General features: G+C 39.6%; 1 protein-coding gene across 2 annotated transcripts in view; it reads left to right on the top strand.

Annotated features, from left to right (window-relative positions):
* The window catches only part of PARD3B (par-3 family cell polarity regulator beta), a 621722-nt gene that overhangs the window by 291710 nt on the left and 306831 nt on the right, over window positions 1-23181 (top strand). For both annotated transcript variants that reach the window (XM_072978456.2, XM_072978451.2), the window contains exon 16: window positions 565-609. In XM_072978456.2, the coding sequence (XP_072834557.2) occupies window positions 565-609 (45 nt within the window). The remainder of the gene's footprint in view (window positions 1-564; window positions 610-23181) is intronic.

Genomic DNA, 23181 nt, shown 5'->3' with positions numbered 1-23181 from the left:
ACAATGCATGACATGTCTTTAATGTCACTTGAGGTTCATTAGCCTGTTTACTAAAATGACGGAGCCATTACGAGGTCTAATTTTGTGTCCAGGGGGAAGATTGGTTAGGGCAATGGTGCCTAAATTCCCTAATAAGAAGTTTGGAGATCATATGAAACAGATGAATGTGGACAAGAGATAGACAGAGACCTGAAACTTCACAGCTGCAGTACACACTGAAAACAAATGTTCTCCTGAAGATATGAATAAAATCAATACCATACTGTATTTAGATAATACAGTATGAATTGATACTTTGGTCTATATGTGCATCAGAAACAATCCTAGCTTTACTTTGGTTTCTAGGAAATACCAGATCTGAACTTCAATATTTTTTTAATCAGTCAGGCATTAAAAATAAGAAACTAACAGGAATTTTGTCAGACAACAGAAATAATAAATCAAACAAACAAATAAATAAATATGGAAAATAATCTGATGTCTACTTATTTATTGCCTAATTTAAAATAATATCTAATCTTTGTGTGTTTTTCTTTCTCCATTTATTTTTCCATTTATCTCCAGTGGCAGATGAAAGCAACGTTAGTTTATTGACTGGGAGCAAACTAGGTAAGAGATTCTTGTTTGGCCTTACTTTGATTATACTGTGCAAATGAAACAGCTAGTGCTGATGCACATACTATCTGGTTTACAGAAATGTAATTTAACAATTATTGTGGCAGACCTTTCATAATTAATCCAAGATGTAGTTCCTGGACTGTGCACAGAAAAGAATGTATGATTTGTCTGTTTCTTAGCATTTCAAAGAAAATTGGATCATTTGCTCTTGTGCCAAAACCGATTGTAAAAATAATCTGGTCTAAATCCAAGTGTGTCTAAAGAGAAGTGGGAAACCTAGGTGTCCTATTACATATTTGTTTCAGTGCCATACCTACGGCACGCTTCGAAGTCAGGGGAGTACACAGGACTTTCGGTTTTTTAACCATACCATACTGACAGACATGGCAGCTTGTCAGCTTGAGAGAACTGATGGGACCTAGTATTTTAAAACAGTTACTCTGAATTGCTTGCTCTCATTGTGAGCGAGTGCCCAACTATACACACAAACACACATATCGCTTACATTACTACATGTGAACAGGATGTCACAATAGCAACTGTGTGGCCTAAATGCCATTTGCTGAATTCCAGGAACACTATAGGTTTCTTTTGTCCTCAAATGTGGTTTCCCTGCCATTGGGATTCTGACCGTATTGGACACAGACGCTCCTACTTAAAATACTACACACACTTGATTATAGTGGTTCCCAACTCATTCTTTCATTAAAACTGTACTCAGAAAGCTCAGTTATCAAGCATAGGCTGCATCACTAGGCTTTCTACTATGAATCTCAGGTTCAAAAATCCTAATACCAAACCTAGGCTACACCTCTGGTTAAAGCTGGTTCCCTTTGTAAGGTCTCCTTATCTGGTAGTAAGTTGTAAAAACTGAGGGAATAATAACATAATATACTTCTCGTTTGAATTACGTGGGTCTGATTAACACAGTCTTGGTTATACAGAGATTTTTTCCCCAATCAATTAATAAATTAATATTCCAATAAATAAATTAATATTCAATAAATATTCAATAAATACTGTGTCCCTGGCCAACCAGATCCCCATGAGTTCAATAGTGAAGGCACTGAAATACTACATCTCTAATTCATCCTCTAGATTAGGGGGTCATAAGGACCTTTAAGGCTCATTACACACGGTACTGTATGGAAAGGATTGTCAATGCTATGGAAGAGAACCCCGACAGAGCGAACTGGGATGTGTGGGTGTGGGTGAATTAACTATTTATGCTTTGTAGTTATGTTTTGGAGGGCATAAGAGTTATACATGGAACTACATGGGGGTCCAGTGCCCCTAACCCCCGTGTTGTAGAAGGGAGAAGTGTACAGAACATACAGATGTACAAGCAAAGTTTCATACTGGAAGTCTGAAGACTAAACTTGGTGAATGTGCAAAGAACTGCAAATAAGGCTTCTTTCATCCTTTCACCAAGTGCTGAGCCCCGGACTGGGTACCTAAGCCTTTGAAGTACTTTTCTGGGCGGGGAAAACATTTGAGGGCTTTTAAGCATGTCTTCTGAGCTGCGGATCTGTTCTTGTTATATATTGTAGAATATCTATGGGACACCACAGAATAATTTATGGAAATGCAGAATTTGATTCTGAATCTTTCTCGAATGGAAACTGGATGATAGCTGCTTATGTCAGTATCTTAGCTGAATTTTAACCTGAGTTCCAGTTCACTTTATCCATGTGTTGTGCAGAGGAAAAAAAATTCAGTGTTGACAGTATTTACTTCCCTCTCCATCTTCTTTACTTTTCCCCTTTTGAGTAGTTAATATGGTTTGGATGCAAGCTGATCATGTAACATAGCAAATGGTCCTGTGGCTTATTTAACCCTTCTACTGACTAGAACCTTGTCCATAGCCAGAACAACCTTTGATTGTGTTAGGAGAGAGACTAGCATGTTGGGAATACATTCCTGTGTTCTGTTCAGGAAACTGGTTGATTTATTTTCATAAAGATTATAATTTGTGCCAAGAAAGAATTAGAAGAACATTTTTAGGATTTTTCACTACAGAAACAACAATCTTCTGGATCAAGATATATGAAATATCCCTGTCTTAAATAAACCCTTAGCTGTAGGTTGAATAAAAATTAGAAAACTGTAGCCTTCCATGCTATGACATTTATGAATCTTAATAATTAGCATGATAACTCCCTATATTATTTAATTAATATACCACCTCATTAGTGCAAAGCACTATTCTGGGCAGTTTACAACATAAAACAGTGAATAACACTTTACCACATGCATGGCATTTAATCTTTTTATTCTTGAAACTCTCTTTAGTTCAAGGAAGATTTCCTTTCTCTTCTGCTCCACTCTTCTTTCCTTCTGTCTCATAAAGACATTTTGCTATTTGAGATTGAGGATCTCAGCTGATATCTTCCCTCTTTCTTGCACCTGAAACTTCTCCTCTGTCCCTACTGAGGAGACAACTCAGACAAAGAAAAGCTTTTCAGGAAGTGACTCATCATTTGGAAAGGAGTGCCTTGTTTTTAACTCAGAAGGAGGTCTCCAGACATTGCAGATACAGTTGGTTTGCCAAAGACAAATGAAAGCCCTTCTTGTCAATTCACTTTGGAACAGTGCCCGTTTCTGTCGCAAGAGTCGGCAAAGAATTGCTCGGCAAGTTAACAAAATTACCTTTTCAAGTTCTCTCTCTTTCAATATGTGTGTGTGTGTGTTGTCCAGAAGCATGAGAAACAAATACTGTATACCAACCCTGAATTCTGGTAATCTGTGCAAAAAATAATAATCAGTGAAAAGTATCAGTATCAGAGCCGGCTGTGAGTTCTTTCTCATTCATACTTCTCCCTCTCTCTCTCTCATTCTCTCTTTCTGACTCTCCCCATCTTACCTCCCCACCCAGAGGCACATACAGGTAGAGGCTTTTGAGAAAGGGATGTTTCGTCTTCTTGCTTTGTACCTTCTTTCTAAGTCTATACTTTCAATGTTGATGATGTACCAGTATTACTATGCCATCAGCAGCAGCTGAGGGCTAAGACTGAGACATTCTTGTTCAATACGAACTGGTTTAGAGAGTTTGTATCATAAGGTAAGATCTGTCCCAGTATCTGCCTGGTTCTCATGATCTGAACGGCAGAGAAACTAACTACCCTTTCCCCAGTGCACATTCTAGCCTACTGTGTTCTCCTCCGCTTCATTTGTAAGGACAAGAAAGGCAGTGGAGATTGTGATTCTCTTCCTAGCAGCTCTTCACTGAGTCTTTTGGATCACTTGCATTTTTACTCCCAGACTCAAAGCATATGTAACTCCCAAAGAGGCCTGGGATGTGGTAGGCAGCCTGGTGTTAGCCTAAGAAAGAATCAGCTCTTCACCAGAATTTGAATATTTACTTTTATAATTAATTAAAGCACATGCACTTTGCTCTTTAACCACAAAGGCACCAAAAATGGCTTAGACAGAATCAATACAATTAAGAGAGTCCCTAGCCTGACACTTGGAGTCTACAAAGTATAACAGATAGGGAAAAGAATCAGAAGGGGGAAAGGAAAATGAAATTTCCAAAGTTCTGACACTGACCAGCTTGAAAATGGAAATAACTGAAGGAAAGGAATTGCCATGGATTATTTTTTTTAATTTAGTACATTTGTAATCCATCTTTCTACTAACAAACGCCCTGGATCCATTCCAGTTGGGCTTCAGGCCGCGCCACGGTACGGAAACAGCGTTGGCCACCCTGTTTGATGACCTGCTGAGGGAGGCCGACAGGAGCAAAATATCTTTGTTGGTCCTCCTCGATATCTCAGCCACCTTGGATACCATTGACCACTGTATCCTCCTGGGGAGGCTCTCAAGCTGGGAATCAGTGGTCTGGAGGTTTCCTGGCTCCGATCCTTCTTGGAGGACTGTCCTCAGAGAGTACAGCTTGGGGAGAGGGTTTCAGCTCTGTGGAGTCTCAATTGTGTGGTTCCTCAGGGCTCGATTACCACCCCAATGCTGTTTAATATCTATATTAGGCTGCTGGGTGGGGTCATCAGGGGTGTAGGGCTTTGTGCCATCAGTACACTAATGATACCCAGCTCTACATCTCCTTTTCTCCAACCACAGTGGATGCCGTTTCGTCCCTTCAGCGCTGCCTGGAGGCTGTACTGCAATGGACAAGATGGAGGTCCTGAGGGTGGGTGGCCCCTCCATTGGTGGTTTGGGAAACTCCCTCTCTTTTGGGGGAGTGACTCTCACCACGAAGAATGAGGTTTGCAGCTTGGCGGTCCATTTGGATCTGGCGCTCACCATGGAAACCCAGGTGGCATCAGTGGTCCGATCTGCCTATTTCCATCTCTGGCGAATTGTCCAGCTGCGTCCCTATCTATATGTCGGGGCACTCACCTCTCTGGTCCATGTGCTTGTAGTCTCAAGATTAAACTACTATAATATGCTCTACGTGGGGCTACCTTTGAGATTGGTACGGATGCTTCAAATGGTGCAGAATGCAGCAGCCAGACTTCTCAGTGGGACAAGAAAATATCAGCATATCCCCCCCCCCACTTCTGGCTGCCTTGCATTGCCTGCCCATTCATTTCCGCATTGATGTCAAAGTGTTAATGATGACATATAAAGCCCTAAATGGTTTAGAACCTCGATATCTAATGGAACGCCTCCTCCCACCTAGATCTACCCGAATCACTTGTTCTAGCCAGGAAGAGTGGCTGAGGGGCCGAATGCTGAGGGAGGCCCGGAGGGAAAGAACAAGAAACTGTGCCTTCTCGGCAGTGGCCCCTCACCTTTGGAACAGTCTGCCCCCAGAAATTTGTCTGGCTCCCTGGACAGAAGTCCGTCTGGGTGTTTTTAAGAGCAAACTTAAGACCTGGCTCTTTAGGCAGGCTTTCCCTCCCATCATCACTTGAATAATTTTTTTCATATTTTGGACCATATTACTGCTGGGGTTTTTTTATTATATGTTTTTATTATCTCTATTATTGTTAGCCGCACAGAGTAGACTTTGGTCTAGATGGGCAGAGTATAAATAGAATGAATGAATGAATGAATGAATGAATGAATGAATGAATGAATGAATTAAATTAAATTAAATTAAATTAAATTAAATTAAATTAAATTAAATTAAATTAAATGCAGCTAACAAACACTTTTAAGGCTAATAAAATTGTACATCAGTTAAGGTTATCACAAAAATATTTACCAATAAACCTCAATAGAGAGGATCTCAACAGAGATGTTAGAATGGCCCTACTTTCCTTTTGTCTCTTTAAAACAGCCTAAAGGAAATAACCCTCCATATTTATGAAGTACTTATACCTAGCTAGGCAGTTTAATATTAAATCCAAAGTGAACTGGATGCGATGAGTATAAAACTGAGTTGAGGTGGGTGATATTTACAGACCAGGGCAGGCAACTTTGAGATTTTTGTCCTCAGCCTCCAGAAGTCCTAGAATGGGGCCGCAAACAGCCATAAAAGAAAAAGTAAATAGGAAATGCACAAAAGGAAATCTCCACACCTCCATTTTGATAATTTTTTTAAAAGGAAGGCAAAACGTATCATGCAGAAACAACAGCTCCAGGAAGCCCTCTAGGAGTGAAAACAAACATTTGTTTTAGTAAAAAATAAATAAATCTGGAGGCATCTGGAATGGCTTTGACCAGTGCAAAAATACCCCTGAAGGTCATAGGCATCTTGTGGACTATGAGTTGCCCACTCTTGTTCTAGGCAATGACACTCAACTGCCAAATTGGGATTTTATGGCTTTGGACACACAGTGGTTAATCTTTGTTAAGATAGTAGTGAGACTTTTAAGCCACAGTAGATCTACTATGTTCAAAAGCACTTAGACAGCATCTCTGTTGTATTCTGCCAACTGTCTTTCTGCGGGGAAAATTTCAAACTTGATACAGGGAAGTGGTATTAGTGGTAAAACTTATTCCCCACAAAAGCACGTAAGATGTCTTTCTTAATTCAATTCAAGGTATAAATGTGTAGCTAACTGTTGTGTATTGTGGTAGTTATAATGGAATATCTGGGAAGAATGTATGTGCAGATTATTGTTTGTAGTGGAAAATGTTGCCCTTTCCCCCCTTTTATGCAAAGTCACAAATGGCATTCCATTAGCCTCACAGCTATTTGCTTTATTTTCATTTTTCATACAGCTCCTTTTTTTTGTTTTGATTTAATGCTTTGGACTCTCTTAATATGTATTGACTGTCTGCTGAGGTCTCTGCTGACACAGCTCTTTAAAATGATGCAGTACTGGAAAAAAGCTGATGAGTCCTTCTTTACGAGGTTTGACATATTAATTAGTGAAATGGACTAAAAGAAAGAATCCTTTGCTATTTCTTCTTCTTTTAATTTTCTAAAACATAATATATAGATAGATTTTAAACCCACGAGTCCTTCTCAAAGGATGGACTAATAGACGGCATGAAGCCCCTGATTTCAACAAGTTAAGATATCAGCTGTTTTTCACTTCTTAGGAGTCCACTGGCTACCATGTCATGATCTTTTCCTTATGTGAACACAAGAATTTCCTGCTCTTGTACGAGTGTGTGTCAGATATCATAATGCAAACTATTTCTTACATACATGCAGTTAGTAGCAGTAAAAGTTCAATCCGTAGGTTTTCTAATTTAAATCTAATTCATGAAGTACTATTTCACATCTTCTGTTCAGACGTATAATTTTGCCTGCATTCTGTAGTACCTATAGTAGGAAATTATACTTTATAGATAACTGGATGAAGAAACTAAATATGGTGACCGTATGCTGCAGATGAGGAGGAAGAGTCAGGCAGATGATTAACCATATTACAGAGGTGCCAAAAGAAGATGATTGTCCACTGTACAGACACTGAGAAAAAGCAAAGGAGAAATGAGTTTAGATGAATAACAAGATTGAGCTAGATTAGACTTCAGAAATGTAATGGATGAACATAAGAAACATTTGCTGGGCCAGAAAAAGTACAGTACTGCATTTCCATAGATGCCAACTAGATGCTTTTGGGTTGCATGCAAGGAAGACATGATTTCAATAGTGCCTTCCTCTTCAGTGTCCCCAGCAACTGGTTTCCAGAGGTTTGCTTCCTCTGATAGCAGCTGATAAATAATGATCCATAAATTTCCATCAATTTATCTAATGCCTTTCAAATTCAGCTTCTGTTTGGCAAAAGCCAAGTTGATTTTTCCTCAGCAAGACCTATGTTTTCTGCCAGTTTACCCAGAAGGACATTTAGCTAACTGGCTTGTTATCACTTCTAGCCTTTCACCAGTTGTCTTTTCCAAAACACCTCATTAGGTTGGCTTCTTTCCAATCCCAGAGCACAGAGACTGGTTTAGGAACCAATTGCTTTTTTAAAAAAACCAGGAAATTCACGTTTCAATTCTTTCCTTTGAGAACTCTTGGGTGGGTGCCATCTGGACCTGGTAATTTGCTGGTTTTTAATTTGCCAACAAACCCTAAAACATAATCACTTGCTTGCTACATCTCTCGGATTCAGTACTTTCCAACATACAGTAAGCCTTGGAAGATCGATGGAAGCATTGTTGCCTGTTCGACGTTTGTCACAATAAAGACAAACATAAAGAACTAGTTCTACTTCTCTGTGATCTCCTAGTCTCCTTTAGAAATCTTCTCAGTCATTTGCCATCTTATGGTTCGACTGCCTTCTTTTCGTTTCTTTTTCCTGGTGGATCTTAATACGGTTTTTTTACTGTTGGTCATAATGTTTTCAACAATAGATTAGACAGATTCTTTTTCTTGCATCCTACGCCATGCTTTATTGTCAAGTCAAAATTATTTTGGCAGAGTTCATGCCTTTCTCTTCTGATTTGGGCGAGCCGTCCATTTTCTGAAGAAAGTTTTCTTGCATTTTATAGTTTCTTGTCTCTGTTCATTAATCATGTTGGCTTCCTCTTGGACTATTCAAAGTAAGTCTTTGCAGAATATCTTGTCTGTCTTGATTTTTCTTATAAATTCCTTTCTAACAAACCCTTACGGAAATATGTGGCCATGGTGAGCAAAATAAATTGAATATGATGGCAGTCAAATCACTTTTCCCAGATAGTTCCATCAAAGCTGGAAATATTTGTATACTATCTGGTGACAAAGCTTTGTGAGGGTGGATGGGACATGTGTAACAGATAGGAACTCTAGATACTGGGAACTTTGCTCAGATCGTACAGCGTTATATCTACGTCTGTTCTCAGTACCAAAACTGAACCTGGGATGCAAAATTATGCAAACCCATGTAAACTACCCTTCTTTTTAATGTTCTCAATCTCTCTGTGTTTAGTTCTTGTTTTTATTACTCCCAGAGGAAAAATGAGGCCCAAGTGCTGCTGTCTATTGTTACTGGCAGTTTCATCAGAGGTTATATTTTTGATTCTGCTTGTGGGTTTCATCTTCCATAGTCCTCATTGCAAGGGTTGCAGGTCAAAAAGTCTGTAGGTCGAGGCTCCATTGACCTACAATGCATTGAAAACCGACTAATCCCGTAACCGGCTGTTTTTGTTCCATTTCGGGTTTTTTCTGGGCTGTAGGTCGATTCTCCGGCTGCAAGTCGAACCTAAATTTTGCGGCCAGAGAAGTCTGTAACTCGAAAAGTCTGTAAGTCGAGCCGTCTGTAAGTCGAGGGTCCGCTGTGTAGTAAAGCCCAGAGAAAGAGGAATTGATTTTAAATGTCTTAGCAGCAGAGGTGTGAAATGAAGGGATGGAAAGTAGATGGAAGTCCAGGATTCAAGCATCATAAAAGGATGTGATAACAAGAAATCATTTATAGCAATCACTGGAACAAAGGAACCAATGAGCCAAGAGGAAGTCATGATCTCATGTCTGTTTTGGAGGAACAGATTCTCCTAAGTACTGTTTAGGTATGGATGCTGCCAGTTCATACCAGCCTCGATATGATCTCTCTTAACTGTATACCAAGAACCTATTACAACTTGTGTTTCATGAAGTGGCACTCCCACTGCAGCTTCCGTGATTGTGGCAGCTTCCTTGTGCCAGCCTGATAATGAAAATGTTGATAGAAACACTATCCATGGAGTATTTACAAAGCTTGCCATACTTTGCTGACAGTGGCCTGCATAAAACAGGGATCCATGGGTGATTGTTATGTCAGGAAAAGGGCACATCCTATTACATGGGAAACCATTTTCTGTAGCAGCCACACATGTAGTCTTATATCCAGTTTGAGATATTCTGTTGTTACTGGTGTCTCTTGTTGAACTTACACAAAAATTTAGACCACATATTTTCATGTGACAGCAAGAGACCACACAGTTTAAAACCCTGGAAATCATGCCTGATTTATATTTCTGTTCATCAAAAGCACTCAGACAGAAAGAGCTCTTTACTGCAATATCTAGCTATAAAGCACATGCTAAATTCCCAAATGATCTAAGCTTGACAAATAGAATTTGCATTTCTGCTCTGAAATATTCTAATTTTAAAAAAGAGTGCCTAATCTTAATGGGATATGTTTGTAAAATTCCCTTATTCTTAGACTGGATTCTAGAAAAAAAGAAGAAAATACTTTTTTCAAGCATGTTTACTTTACTACAGCAAGAAAATAAGGAAGCCCTCTGAACAAAGGGAGCCAGGGAAATGGCCCTGAGAGCCTCTGTAGTATGTCAGCCTGGTTATGTCATAGCCAAGCCATTCAAGATGCAGAGTGCTTTTGAACTTGTTCTGGGTTCGCTCATTGTGGGCGTCTGGCTCCATAACTCCAGTCGGTGAGTGTCTGGAAAACTTTTCAGCCCCTGTTCCTGGTTGAGAGGTCACCAGATGTATGGGAGGGTAGCGGGGGGGGGAGGAGGGAACCCCTGTTCCATAGAGACACAAATAGTTGGCTGATATCATTGGCAAACATTATGTGTTGCGGCATGCTACTAAAGAAACCTGCAGTCACTGATGAGTTCCTAATTTTCCTTAATCCGTTCCCTCCAGATGCTAGGTTTTTCTGCTCATGACACACTTCTGGCAGTGGGCATGCTGAAACCACTGATGCCTCGGACTTAATGAATTTGGAAAACTTCCCAGATAATACATCTGCCCTCCTACTTTATACCTCAAAGGATTGAGCAGGGGGATTAGTAGCATACTCCTTTCTTCTAGTTGTGATGCAGACTTGAAGAATTGACTACTGTCTGCCATTTCCCCCAAAAAATAATTTTTTTGTAGGTTTTGTTGCCTTCTGTCTGTAGGCTCTGTTACCTTCTTTCATTCCTCCAATCTCATTTCTTTTCCATGGTCTCCTTTCAGATGGAAACCTAACACAGTAGGGATAAAGAATGTTTTTGTAGCTTTTTCCTTGGTATGCTGGATTCCTCCTACAAGTAACATTTTTTTTTTGCACGGAAGTAGTCACTCATACACTTCTTTTAGTCACAATTATGAACTTTTTTGCTTAGTGTTCCTTTATACTTTGTAAGTCATTGCTTCAGAACAACCCGAGTATGTTAGGGAGTCTTGATAATGAATCTTTTCTCTTTTTAACTGAGCTATCTGAAAATCTATGTTTCCTCCTTGCTTCCATATAGCATAGAATACTGTCCTCATTTATAATGTTTCGCAACAGTGGGAATTGCTCATAGCTTGTTGTGTGCCTGGCATAAAGCCACTATATCACTTGCACTCTTCCACAGAGACAGCAGTGTCCATGGTACTGATTTTGCCATTTTCGAAAGTAATTACAGTGGTGCCTCACTTAGCAATTGCTTCGTTTAACGAAGAAGTCACTTAACAATGTGTTTCTTGGAGGAATTTTCCGCATCGTTTAACGATGTTCTCTATGGGGGATTTTCACTTAATGATCTCTGTTTTCGCTCATTTTTAAGTGTCTTAAAATGTTTGAAACCTGTTTTAAATGCTTGGAATCAGTAGTCCCCCTTGTGAAAGATGTGCAAACTTAATTTGGCTCTGTTCTGAGTCTTCATTAATTTTTGGTGATTTTTTGTTTTCCCCCTTTAAATCCATTGAACTGTCCCTTCAATGGATTTAAATGGGGAAAACAAAAAATCACCAAAAATTAACGAAGACTCAGAACAGAGCCAAATTAAGTTTGCATAGGTTTCACAAGGTGCACTACTGATTCCAAGCATTTAAAACAGGTTTCAAACATTTTAAGACACTTAAAAATGAGCGAAAACAGAGATCGGAAAGTCATTCAAAAGCATTGCAGCCGGCTGCAATGCTTTTGAATGGCTTTCCATTGGGGGAAACATTGTATCACTTAGCGATGTTTCCTATGGGGATTTTCGCTTAAGGATGCTAATCCGTTCCCATTGGAACGGATTAACCGGTTTTCAATGCATTTCTATGGGAAATGGTGTTTCGCTTAACGATGTTTTCCCACAGCGATGGGGTTTTTGGAACCAATTAGCATCATTAAGCGAGGCACCACTGTATAATGGTTAAATGAACATTCTACTTCAAACGATTAATGTCAGAAACTTTAACATTGTACAGATAATGATTTAGGCAGCTCTGTTCTACATGTTCCTTTTCACATACATTGCTGAATTGTGTGTGGTGAGGGAAAATATAACAAATTTTAAATTCTGTGGACCCAATCCAGTCAACACTTAAGCACATTTTCATTGATTCGTTCAAGTGGTAGTGATTTAAACCTATTTTTAAGTATTCTGTAGAAATAATTGGTACTCGGTTTCTTAACCTCTGCTATACAGGAGTAAAGACAGAACAGCATGTATTTTTAAGGTATATATTCAAGGTACATGGAATAGTTATGTTAGTGGGAAATCGCTATATTTCATTTTGTATTGTTAAAGGGATGTTCAGACAGAATACTTTTCACTTTGAGTAATTTTATCTTGAAACTTCTATTCTTTCTGAATGTTTCTAAAATCAAGGTTAGAACTGTTATGGCTCTTTTGATTGTTTTGAGTATGCCATTAGCTGTATATAAGCTAACTACATGCTCATGATCATCAGTACAGTATATTCTAGGTATCCTAGGATTATATCACATTTGATCAGTTGGTGGCTCCATCACAGCTGCAAACAAAAGCAAGAAGAGGAGGTACAGTGGACCCTCTACTTACGGAATTAATCCGTATTGGTACGGTGGCTGCAGGTCGAAAAGTCTGTAGGTTGAGTCTCCATTGACCTACAATACATTGAAAACTGATTAATTCGTAACCGGCTGGGTTTTGTTCCATTTTTGTTCCATTTTGGTTTTTTTTCTGCTCTGTATGTCGATTCTCTGGCTGCAAGTCGAACCTAAATTTTGCGGCCAGAGAAGTCTGTAACTCAGAAAGTCTGTAAGTCGTGCCGTCTGTAAGCTGAGGTCCACTGTAGCTCTCTTTCATGCTGGAAATTATTCCTATAGATTGTGAATCCAAGGCAATGATATTAACCTGTACTTGTGAGCCTTTGTACAATCATGTTTAAAATTGCATGAATGCTTCTGTATAGCCTGTTGTTGTTTTTTTAAAGAGGGCAAATAAGTAAGACCACTCTAAATAATCAAAAGCCTTTATGGCTTTTGAGATACAACAGCAGCTGTTTTTTTAACATATATCATAGCAGTATTCTACATTTAGCCCCCTGCTTGCCATACCCAAAGTCCAACTGACCTTTGTGTGCATAATTTATAATTTTGCCAATATTTGATCTGTAAAATTCTTCTGAGAACCATTCTGTTCCTCAGTATTTATTGTGATTTAGGATGGTTCATTGACCTGTTAAGATTTCTACCTAATGCCCCATTAACATATTCATCAAGAATAATAAGCCCTACTGGAAAGTTCCCAATTTTTTAGTAGTTCTGTCATAAATAGTGCTTGTACTTAATTTAGAGTATCTGTACCCAGCGTGACTATCCTGTTTGCCAACTTTCTCTTAATAAAAACAGACATCCAATTAGAAATCCTTCATTAAATCTTCTACCATCAGCTAACAAATCTTAGATAAAATTACAGCTTCTCCCTGGATTTTGAAGATCTGCCAAAGCAGAACTGCTCATGGACTGTGTTTGTGATTTTATTGTGTATACTTGATAGCCAGGGCAAGGAGCCTAATAGTTTCCACAGTTGTATACTTCTTTATCGTTCCCATTCCACTGGCATATAAAGATATCACTTTTAAACTCTACAGATTTGGTGTAGTTTGCTAGCATATTCTTTCCCTTTTTAATATTTACATGTGTGTTTGGTGAAACAACAAAGTGTCTTTCTCATAAAATGGTCCTGTGACCTGTATTAGAATAGTGTGTGCCGGTTCAAACTAACTTTTAATAATGAAAAAACAAAATCATAACAGCACTAATGTTAAAAACATCAACAGTTACAGAGTTAGGCCCAGGGAACAGAGTCCCCTGCATTTTGGGCTTTTCTTCACAGATCCTTCATTTTGGTCTTTTCTGCTCATATCCTCCATGGATAAAACCATATAGAAGTGTTCTTTTCCCTTCTCTTCTTCCCTCTCCTCTTTTCCTTCGTCTGGGATTGGTCAGTTCCATCTGTTTGTTTGGTTTTTTTATTTTTATTTTTGTTTTCTATTTTAAATGTTCTAACCTGCCCAGAGTAGTGCTGTGAGACTAATGAGAGAGAGATAAAAATTTGATTAAATAAATAATGAACAGACTTCCTGAGCTATTTTCTGTGCTTTGTCTGCCCTGTAACTAGTTTTGAGCACATATGATTATAATGTGGATCTATGTTGAAATGCTCTTTTTTATTTGAAGCCAGCAACATGCTCCAGTAGTACACAGTTTTTTTTCTCAGTGAAGTAGTTGTGTATGCAGTTTGAATTATATTCTCTTGTGTAACATTTTCATATGGGCGATCTTGCTGTTCCAGGATTTTCTTTCCTGTGTATTCCCCTGAAGAGGTTTTGTTTAACACTTTTAGTATGTATACTGTTTTAGGATATCAGGTAAAGTACAGAAGCACATTTCTGTCATAGCTGTTTGATGGTTTATACAGGCCTCCTGTTCTATGATCTCTTTTGAATGCTGCAATGAAGGGCATACTTCATGTAACAACTTCTTGAAAAAGGAGATCATATTTTTGCTATCCTCATTCTCCACGAGGACTCTAAATCTTAAAAAAAAAAAAAATTGCAGTTTCAATGCGAGATTTAAGACTTTTATTTAGGGTGTGCTGTTTCGTTCCTTTCTCTCATGTTTTGTTGTGCATTTCTCATTGCTTAGGACTTCACCCCGTAATTTTGTAGTTCAGTCATCAACTGCCGTTAATAATTTTCATATGGGTCCCCCTGTTTGATTCCTCTTCACTTTTGAATCTTTTCTTCCCTTAATAGTTCCAGATATCATTTTTGGATTGTTTCTATTTTCACTGTGGTCATATGCCTCTGATACGTCCAGTGATGTAAAATAAGCAGTTATGAATGGATCTTATTATTCGTCTGCTGTTTCAAACCTTTTCAGTCAAGTCCCATTTGTTTTCAGCTTATCTTTGTATGTTTGTGATCTTCCTGCATATAAACTTTGTGTCCTAAGATTAGAGCAGATCATTTGAATTATGCAGTCATCTTGCTTGCTGGCAGACCACGCCTTCTACCATGTTGTGTTAGTACCTTGTCAAAATATAGTGATAATTGACTATGTCGGTTAATGTGCCATTGTACATGTATCAAGTACATGTGTTTTTCCTACAGAATGAAAAGCAGAAGCAAAGTTCAGAAGGCTCTCAAAACACATTTATCCAAGCTATACAATGAATATCATGTCCAGGTCTTTTACGAGCCGAACAAAGTGTACTTCTAGTCTCTCTAGCTCAAGATACTGGAAGGAGTGGCTCCCAACTCAATTTCAGGATGACACTCATAGCATTCATCTGAATTACTATACTTATCACAGCAATTCAGGATCGGGCTGGGTTGAATACATATCTATAGCAATTTAGTTTTATATCAGATCAGGTTCTTATTTGCACTTTTAAGGGGGCATGCCTAAGTGGAGTAGAAAAACAGGCCAGGGGCCTCCTTGAGTAATTGTACACATCAAGGAGAAGAACTGTTCTTCATGCAATACTTAAGCCAGATGCCACCCTGAACAATAAGTTGTAAAGAAAACTGTTATAGTGGGAGGATGAGGCTAGAGGGAACTTGCTCAGAAAAAGAATATGTTGAATTGAACCAAATAAGTACTATAAGGCTTATAAAGAAGTATACTTACATGAGATAAGTATACTATTCTAGGCATAGCTGTTTCCATTAGTCTCTTTTGATTCTGTGTTTTTCTCCCCTTAATCTTATTTTATTTTTTTATTATTATTATCGTGATCCTATGTAGTGGAGGAACATATTCCAGTACAGCAATAAGTAATCAAAGTTGCTACTATGTTGCAAAAAGATATACCCAGCTTGTGGTATTGGTTGACAATAGGAAGACTGTAGATGATGTGTGTGTGGTGCACCTACAGAGATGTGAATTGAATTGTTGGGTATATTATGCAGGGGACTTCTAATAGTGGTGAAAACGAGTTGTTTTTCCTTGTACAAAGCATTAGTCAAAAGGCCACTTTTGGAATATTATGCCTAACGTGGCTCACCCATGTTTTTTTAAAAAAGGATGCAAAGGGAAATCATTGTGGAAAATCTCCTCTGCTAGATCAGACAAAATGTCCAGAAGTTTCCTCTCACCTTTACGGTGTTTGGAAATAGGCCATTTATTTATTAAACATGATTTATCCTTCATCATATTTGATCTTTCAGGTGTTATGTACAAGCATTAAAGCAACCACAAAGCCAGTTGTCCTCCCTGGTATCTGTTTCCAGCACCTCTGTTCAGAATTGCACAGATGTAAGCATGGATGTTCCACTGAGCTAGCCTCTGGGTTGATGGAGCCATTAGCCCTGCTTTTCCCCACAAATTTGCCTTGAAGCTAGTGCCTATCACTGGATCTTGTGGCTCTGCTAAGGAACACCTCAGATGCTGTCTTTCAGTATGTGTGACAAGAATCCAGTGGGATAATTCCATTGGACCTCATTTATTCAGACAGAATTGGCACCCCATACCCCACTCCGATTAAGGGCTCCATACACACTTAAAAACTCTCCAGAGCAGCAGCTTTGGCACTATAGTGGGTTGCAGCAGACAGGGGAAGGGACAAAAGTCCCCATTCCACTGACATTGAATGCCATGGTCCTCTGATTTGGAAAAATAAGATAATTTTAGAAATTAAAGAGGAGCAGAAGGGAAAGTGTGGAAAAGACCCAAAGGGACTATGATCTTACTCTATAAAAGAGTAGGAAACTATACCGAAGATAAAATCAAGCTATTCAGAATGAATTTAGATGGGATTTCTCCCTATCCTTCTTGAATATTAAGAATTAAACGTAAATGTCAACATGCATTCTCAGTTACAGAGGTTTACTGTGAATATACTTTCATTCACCCTGAATACATTCTCATTCAGAGATATGCTACATTGGGAAGCTGCAGCAGAAACTTTTAGTGGACCTCATCCTATGATTAGACCCTGTGGTGACCTTACTCCCAAGGAGGTGATGAGTTTTCCACTAATTTTCACACTAGTTGAAAATTTCCACAGGCAGTCACAGGCGCTTCCTTGGCACCTTTTAACACCTTAAACCTAGCCACCATTCTTTAGTGCTACTAGAGAAGGTGTTGACCTGAAAATAAAATTGCCCCCAAAATCGTATCCATGTATTTTGAGGCTGCCCCTTCTGTTTTGTCCCACCTCAAGCCTCCCTGCCCCAAGATGGCTTTATTAAAAAAAATTATGGTGTGTAGTGAAAGGGTTTTTCTATTTTAGTTAATCACTTAGTTCCTTCTAGTAAATAAAAGAAAATGACTGTATTGAGGAACCACAGATAATTTGTGTGAAGGGAAAGATAGAATCTAAGATATGAATAGTAAAGGTCAAAACAACAGTCAAATATAAATGTATTCTTTGTATAATTCACGATTAAAATAACTTCTTCACAGACTCTTCTACTCTCTCTCTCTCTCTCTCTCTCTCACACACACACACACACACACACAGAGAGAGAGAGAGAGAGAGAGAGAGAGAGAGAGAGAGAGAGAGAGCTCTCAAGATAGATTTTTTTTTGCTAATAAACTCTTCTGACTGAATGTAAAAAACAGACTCTCCCTCTAACTCTCAGCTCCGAGTCTCCTCTACACCACTGGTTCTTAACCTTGGGTTACTCAGGAGTTTTGGACTGCAATTCCCAGAAGCCTTCACCACCAACTGTGCTGGCTGGGGTTTCTGGGAGTTGCAGTTCAAAAACATCCGAGTAACAAAGGTTAAGAACCGTTGCTCTACACTGGCTCACTGACTGGACTCCTCCCCATTTCATTCCAGTCACACAATCAGCATTCAGTCCATCAACTGCCAACTACACAAGTATTCTGCCTCTGCATATACACTATACAGGCGTTCAAAACTGTTCACATACCTGGCCCATGTGATTATAGATACATTTGTACAGAGAGTTTTATGAAAGGGCAAAATCACCCCAGAGTCCACTGGCTACCTGGCTTTGTTTAATTAAAGAATGGTATAAAGTAGTCCATGCAATGCTCAAGCACGGGCAACAGGAATTTTCACCATTGTCGAACATTCATCTGCTGCAGTTCGTTTTCTTTCCTCTCATCATGATGGACCTGATCAAAATAATCATGACTACAGAAAAGCCAACTGAGCTTTGAGGAAGGACCTCTTGCCAACCATCTGTCCTCTGGAATGATGCCTAGGAGTTCTTAATATCTGCCAAGAATGGAAGATGATGGTAATCTAGTATTGGCTTCGGGCAAAAGATTGTCTTGGAATGTTATCGTGGCCAGTTGGAAACAAGTCACATCCATCTTGAGGTCTTGATGCCACATATCCTTAAATGGGCTTTCTTATTTTCTCTACAGAGAAATAAGAGACCTCTGAAGCCTTTTCAGCTAGATACCAGATAGATGAAAACATAACATTCTCATCGGACCCGACGTGTAGTCTATTATCCTATACAACATTCTTGGGAGTATGCTCCATTGAAATCGATGGCCAGTATCCTATTGAGCTTCAGCTGAGCAAGAAGTCTTGCTGGGGTAGTAATGCAGCATCATACTACTTGTGTAAACATTTCTATAATGTAGTCTGTGATCTCTAAGAAGAAAGCTGTCCCTGTATATGTGTGACAGCAACAATGACCAGATAGGCGGGGTATAAATGGAATAAATAAATAAACAAAATACATTATGCAAGCAAAATAATCCCGTATCACTACACTGCTGGGACTTTCTGCTCAATGGGACAGATGCCATTGGGATTTACCTCTGTGTGGCTTTTGAAGGATTTTACTGCTAGTAACTGTGTAGAACTGGTAACCTTGTTGTATACAGTGGCATGTTAGCTTACTTTCACAAATGTTACATTGCTTTCAGTTGCATTCACAGAGGCATGCAACTGTTAGCCAATGATAATATGTGATTATCAAAATTATATAATCATTATGGCTGAAATCCTGTTGTGTAACTTACTCCATTTAAGGCTGAAGATATCATCGACCACAGTGGTTTTTTGGAAATTAAACATTTTCAACTTCTGTCCCAAAGCTCCTGTGTTTGATTTTATTGCCAAGAAGCTGTGGTGACTGAGGAACAGAAGGGGGAAATTCTTATTAAATGCAAAGTAAATACCTCCAGTAAAGGTATCCTGGCAATGGTGATTTTTAGTAATGAAAGACTTTCCCCTGCTGCCTCATGGCCTCCATGACTTCCTGATGATGAAAGGGGAAACTTAGGAACTTGTGTGCCAAAGGGAACTGTATGAAAAATAGTACCCCAGTTTTGCTGCCCAATTTAATTATAAGGCATATGAAAGAATTTATCAGTAGTCCTAGGGTATGGCTGTGAAATTGAGGTGACATGATCAATTGCTGAAGGTTAATCATGAATTCCCTTAATTACAATCAAAGTTTGAAGCCATTACCCTCATCCGCCTGCTGGTTTACAAATACTGTGTAGTCCACAAATACTATGTAGGAAACAGGTTAACACCTGTTTTAATTTTACTTCTTGCTTCCTGTATAAGACTCAGAAATAATCTTACTCTGTGAAAACCTGTGAAGCCCATGTAGGAAGAATTATCAATGTATAACTATCAGCTTTCCCCAGACTTGGGCTACACATTACACTACAGTTCCCATCTAGCATTCAGATTATGTTAGTACAGTACTTGGACCAGGTAGGTTCTGGGTACACAAATTAAAACTACACATCCTGCAGTGAAAATCTGTAATAGTGAAATGCCACACAATCTGGAACAGCTTCATGGCCTAGCTAAGTAACATTTTCTTTTGTGCCAAAGTATTTCCTATCTCTTGCTCAGTTTTGTTTGGAGAAGGGCATTTCCTCTTGACTCTTACACGTCTCTTGCCTCTTCATCCAGTCCATGTGGATGCACACCTGCTTGTACATTACCATCCGTCTGGACCTGCCCCAAGCTGAGAACTTCTGAGGAAGCAACAGGCATTACTGGAGCTGTTGTGGTCAGGAGGGAAGGCAGCAGCCAGGCAACTATTGATCTTTCTCACCTCTGATCATTTTAAAAATGTATTGAGAGAGATGGGCATGTGTTAACATCATTGACTAGATTATGAAAAGAGTTGGTCAAGCTTTTTATACAATTAGTGAAAGGAAATAGTTGTTCTTCTGGTTCTACTAGCTGCTAAAACAGAAAAACACAGTAAGATATCTTGAGGCTGATGTTGAGACCTCTTTCTGAGATACGTGCAGTTCATCAGAATCCTAATCCACATCCCTGTCCAAAAGGTTATAAAAACAGTATTTGTGATGGATGCAGTTGTCCAAATATACAGTTTCTAACTTCTGTAATGTGAACTTGGCAAAATAAGTGATATTGTTGATCCATTTTAAAAATCTCTGAATGAGGAGTGTTGTGCACCAGCAGCTAAATCAACTTGCTAATGAAAAAACGGGCCTTGAGAATGCACCTGTACAGAGTAGTGTAGACATAGTTCTACCAGATGGCTTGGAATCATGGACTAAGAATCTTCAGTTGCCAAGAATATTGGGTTGAGAGAATATCCAGAGAAGATTTATTAAAGCAAATTACTAAGGCAACAAATTCATTTTTAAATAAATAAATGAATAATCCAGAAGAGTAGATTGCTTTGATCATGGAATAATAAATGCAATGAATAGATTATCACAGTTGGTCCACGTATTGCTGAAGCCTACCTTGGAGGAGTTTGAGCATAACCTTGCTAGCGTGTGAAATGAGTGCAATTGTACGGTAGTTGGAGCATTCTTTGGCACTGCCCTTCTTAGGGATTGGGATGTAGACTGATCTTTTCCTGTCCTCTGGCCACTGTTGAGTTTTCCAAACTTGCTGGCATATTGATGTAGCACCTTAACAGTGTCATCTTTTAAGATTTTAAATAGTTCAACTGGAATGCCATCACCTCCACTGGCCTTGTTGTTAGCCAAGCTTTCTAAGGGCCACTTGACTTCACTCTCCAGGATGTCTGGCTCAAGGTCAGCAACCACATTATCTGGGTTGTCCGGGATATCCAAATCTTTCTGGTATAATTCCTCTGTGTATTCTTGCCACCTCTTCTTGATGTCTTCTGCTTCTGTTAGGTCCCTCCCATTTTTGTCCTTTATCATGTTCATCTTTGCATAAAACGTTCCTCTAATATCTCCAGTTTTCCAGAACAGATCTCTGGTTTTTTCCTTTTCTATTATTTTCCTCTATTTCTTTGCATTGTTCATTTAAGAAGGCCCTCTTGTCTCTCCTTGCTATTCTTCGGAAGTCTGCATTCAGTTTTCTGTAACTTTCCCTATCTCCCCTGCATTTTGTTTCCCTTCTCCTCTCTGCTATTTCTAAGGCCTCGTTGGACAGCCACTTTGCTTTCTTGCATTTCCTTTTCTTTGGGATGGTTTGTGTTGCTGCCTCCTGGACAATGTTACGAGCCTCTATCCAAAGTTCTTCAGGCACTCTGTCCACCAAATCTAGTTCCTTAAATCTTTTCTTCAGGAGCGGAGCACTTCAGAGATACCCAAAGAAGGCATTACAGAGCTCCACAGATGAGGGAGGGAGGGACGAACGAACAAACAAACAAACAAACGAGTTTACATGAATTACCCACATTCTCATTTTAAAATTTTGGCTAATCAACTTATTTCATATCAAATTATTTTGGAAAAATCATTATCCTCTTTTTAATATTTCCCCACAAAAAATCTGAGCACTGTGGATTTTGCTGTTATTCTTTAAGTAACGAGTAACACATCAAAGCAGTATTTTGAGCTGTGTAGGAGGATTATGGAGATCTGCTGCACATACCCTTGTTAGAATCAATGCCAAGGCTGCCTGCCATCTATTCATCAGATACTGCATAGGAGTCTCCAGGTTTCCATTCTCGGAGGATCAGTGATTGGACAGGTTTTTTGAAAGGGGTTTTTGTTTGGCTGTCTCGCTTTTGAAAAAGAAACACCAGCTTCTCGGGATGTTGCCATCTCTACCGTATCCTGTCTTTACAGAGTAAAAATTATGGAAATACAGAATATCAACAGCTGTTGCCATTTGGGTAGGGATGTGTAATTCCATTGACAGTGGGTGGCTAAACCTCTTTGGCTGGTAGGAAACAAATATTAAGATGTTCTTCTCTTGGACTTTATGTGCTACCTTGTAGCTGTTACGATTAATTTCACATGACATGCTTGCGTCTGTCATGAATGTTTTTAATCGGAGTATGGCTATAAATGGTTTCGTTTGCATAACTCTGGAGAATTAGGGTTGATATCATGTCCATCTGTGAATCTGTGATTCCCATCACCCACCACCACCCAGGGGCTAAGCAGGCCCCAGGCAATAATAATACCATGAGTTCTAGCTTGGTTTTGTCACTCACAGCAGCTTTTATTAAAGGCACAGAGGTCTTCTTCGCCACACCAGTTGCCACCTGTATGTCCAGCGCTGAAGCTGGGTTGGAGTAGGTGCTGCAGCTCCCGTTGGGCAGTGAGGTCCCCAAAGCTTGAGTGGCACTGGATTACATGGGGGCTATGGTGCCAGAGCCTTGGGTCCTCCAGACTTTCCTTGGCTAAAAAGGCTGGGCAGGAGGAGGTGGCGCCACTTGTCCTCTACCCCTGTTTGCACTTCCATGGAGGTGCAGAAGATGGAGTCCTGGTCCTCGACTGCCTCTCCCCTTGTCTCCTGTTCATCTGACATAGTTGGTGATGACCCAGAGACCAGCCCTCTTATTCCTGCGGTCGTGGCGCTCTCCATCTGTCCTGTATCAAGCAGTGGCCTTTCCTCCCTCCTGCAGCAGCACATCCCTCCCAATGAGGGGCCTAGGAGATTTCCTTATGCCCAGCCTTCCCCCCCCCCGGGCTTGTGAGGTGAGGCTATATAGCCTGGAGGGGGGTTGCTTGATGTGACCCCTTCACAGAGGCCTAAAATCACACCATGATTTTTTCCCCAAAAAACTGTCCCCCCTCCCCCCAGAAAACAACTGAGGTGAAGTGGGGCAGCCTCTTACATCGGGAAAGGTGTTTCCTGTGTCCGTTATGATCACTGTTGCAGAACCAAACAGTTTTCACAGTGAGTTGCTTCTTAAAA

Source organism: Pogona vitticeps, chromosome 1, assembly GCF_051106095.1.
Source record: "Pogona vitticeps strain Pit_001003342236 chromosome 1, PviZW2.1, whole genome shotgun sequence".
Lineage (NCBI taxonomy): Eukaryota > Metazoa > Chordata > Lepidosauria > Squamata > Agamidae > Pogona > Pogona vitticeps.
This window is presented reverse-complemented; position numbering and strand designations above follow the sequence as displayed.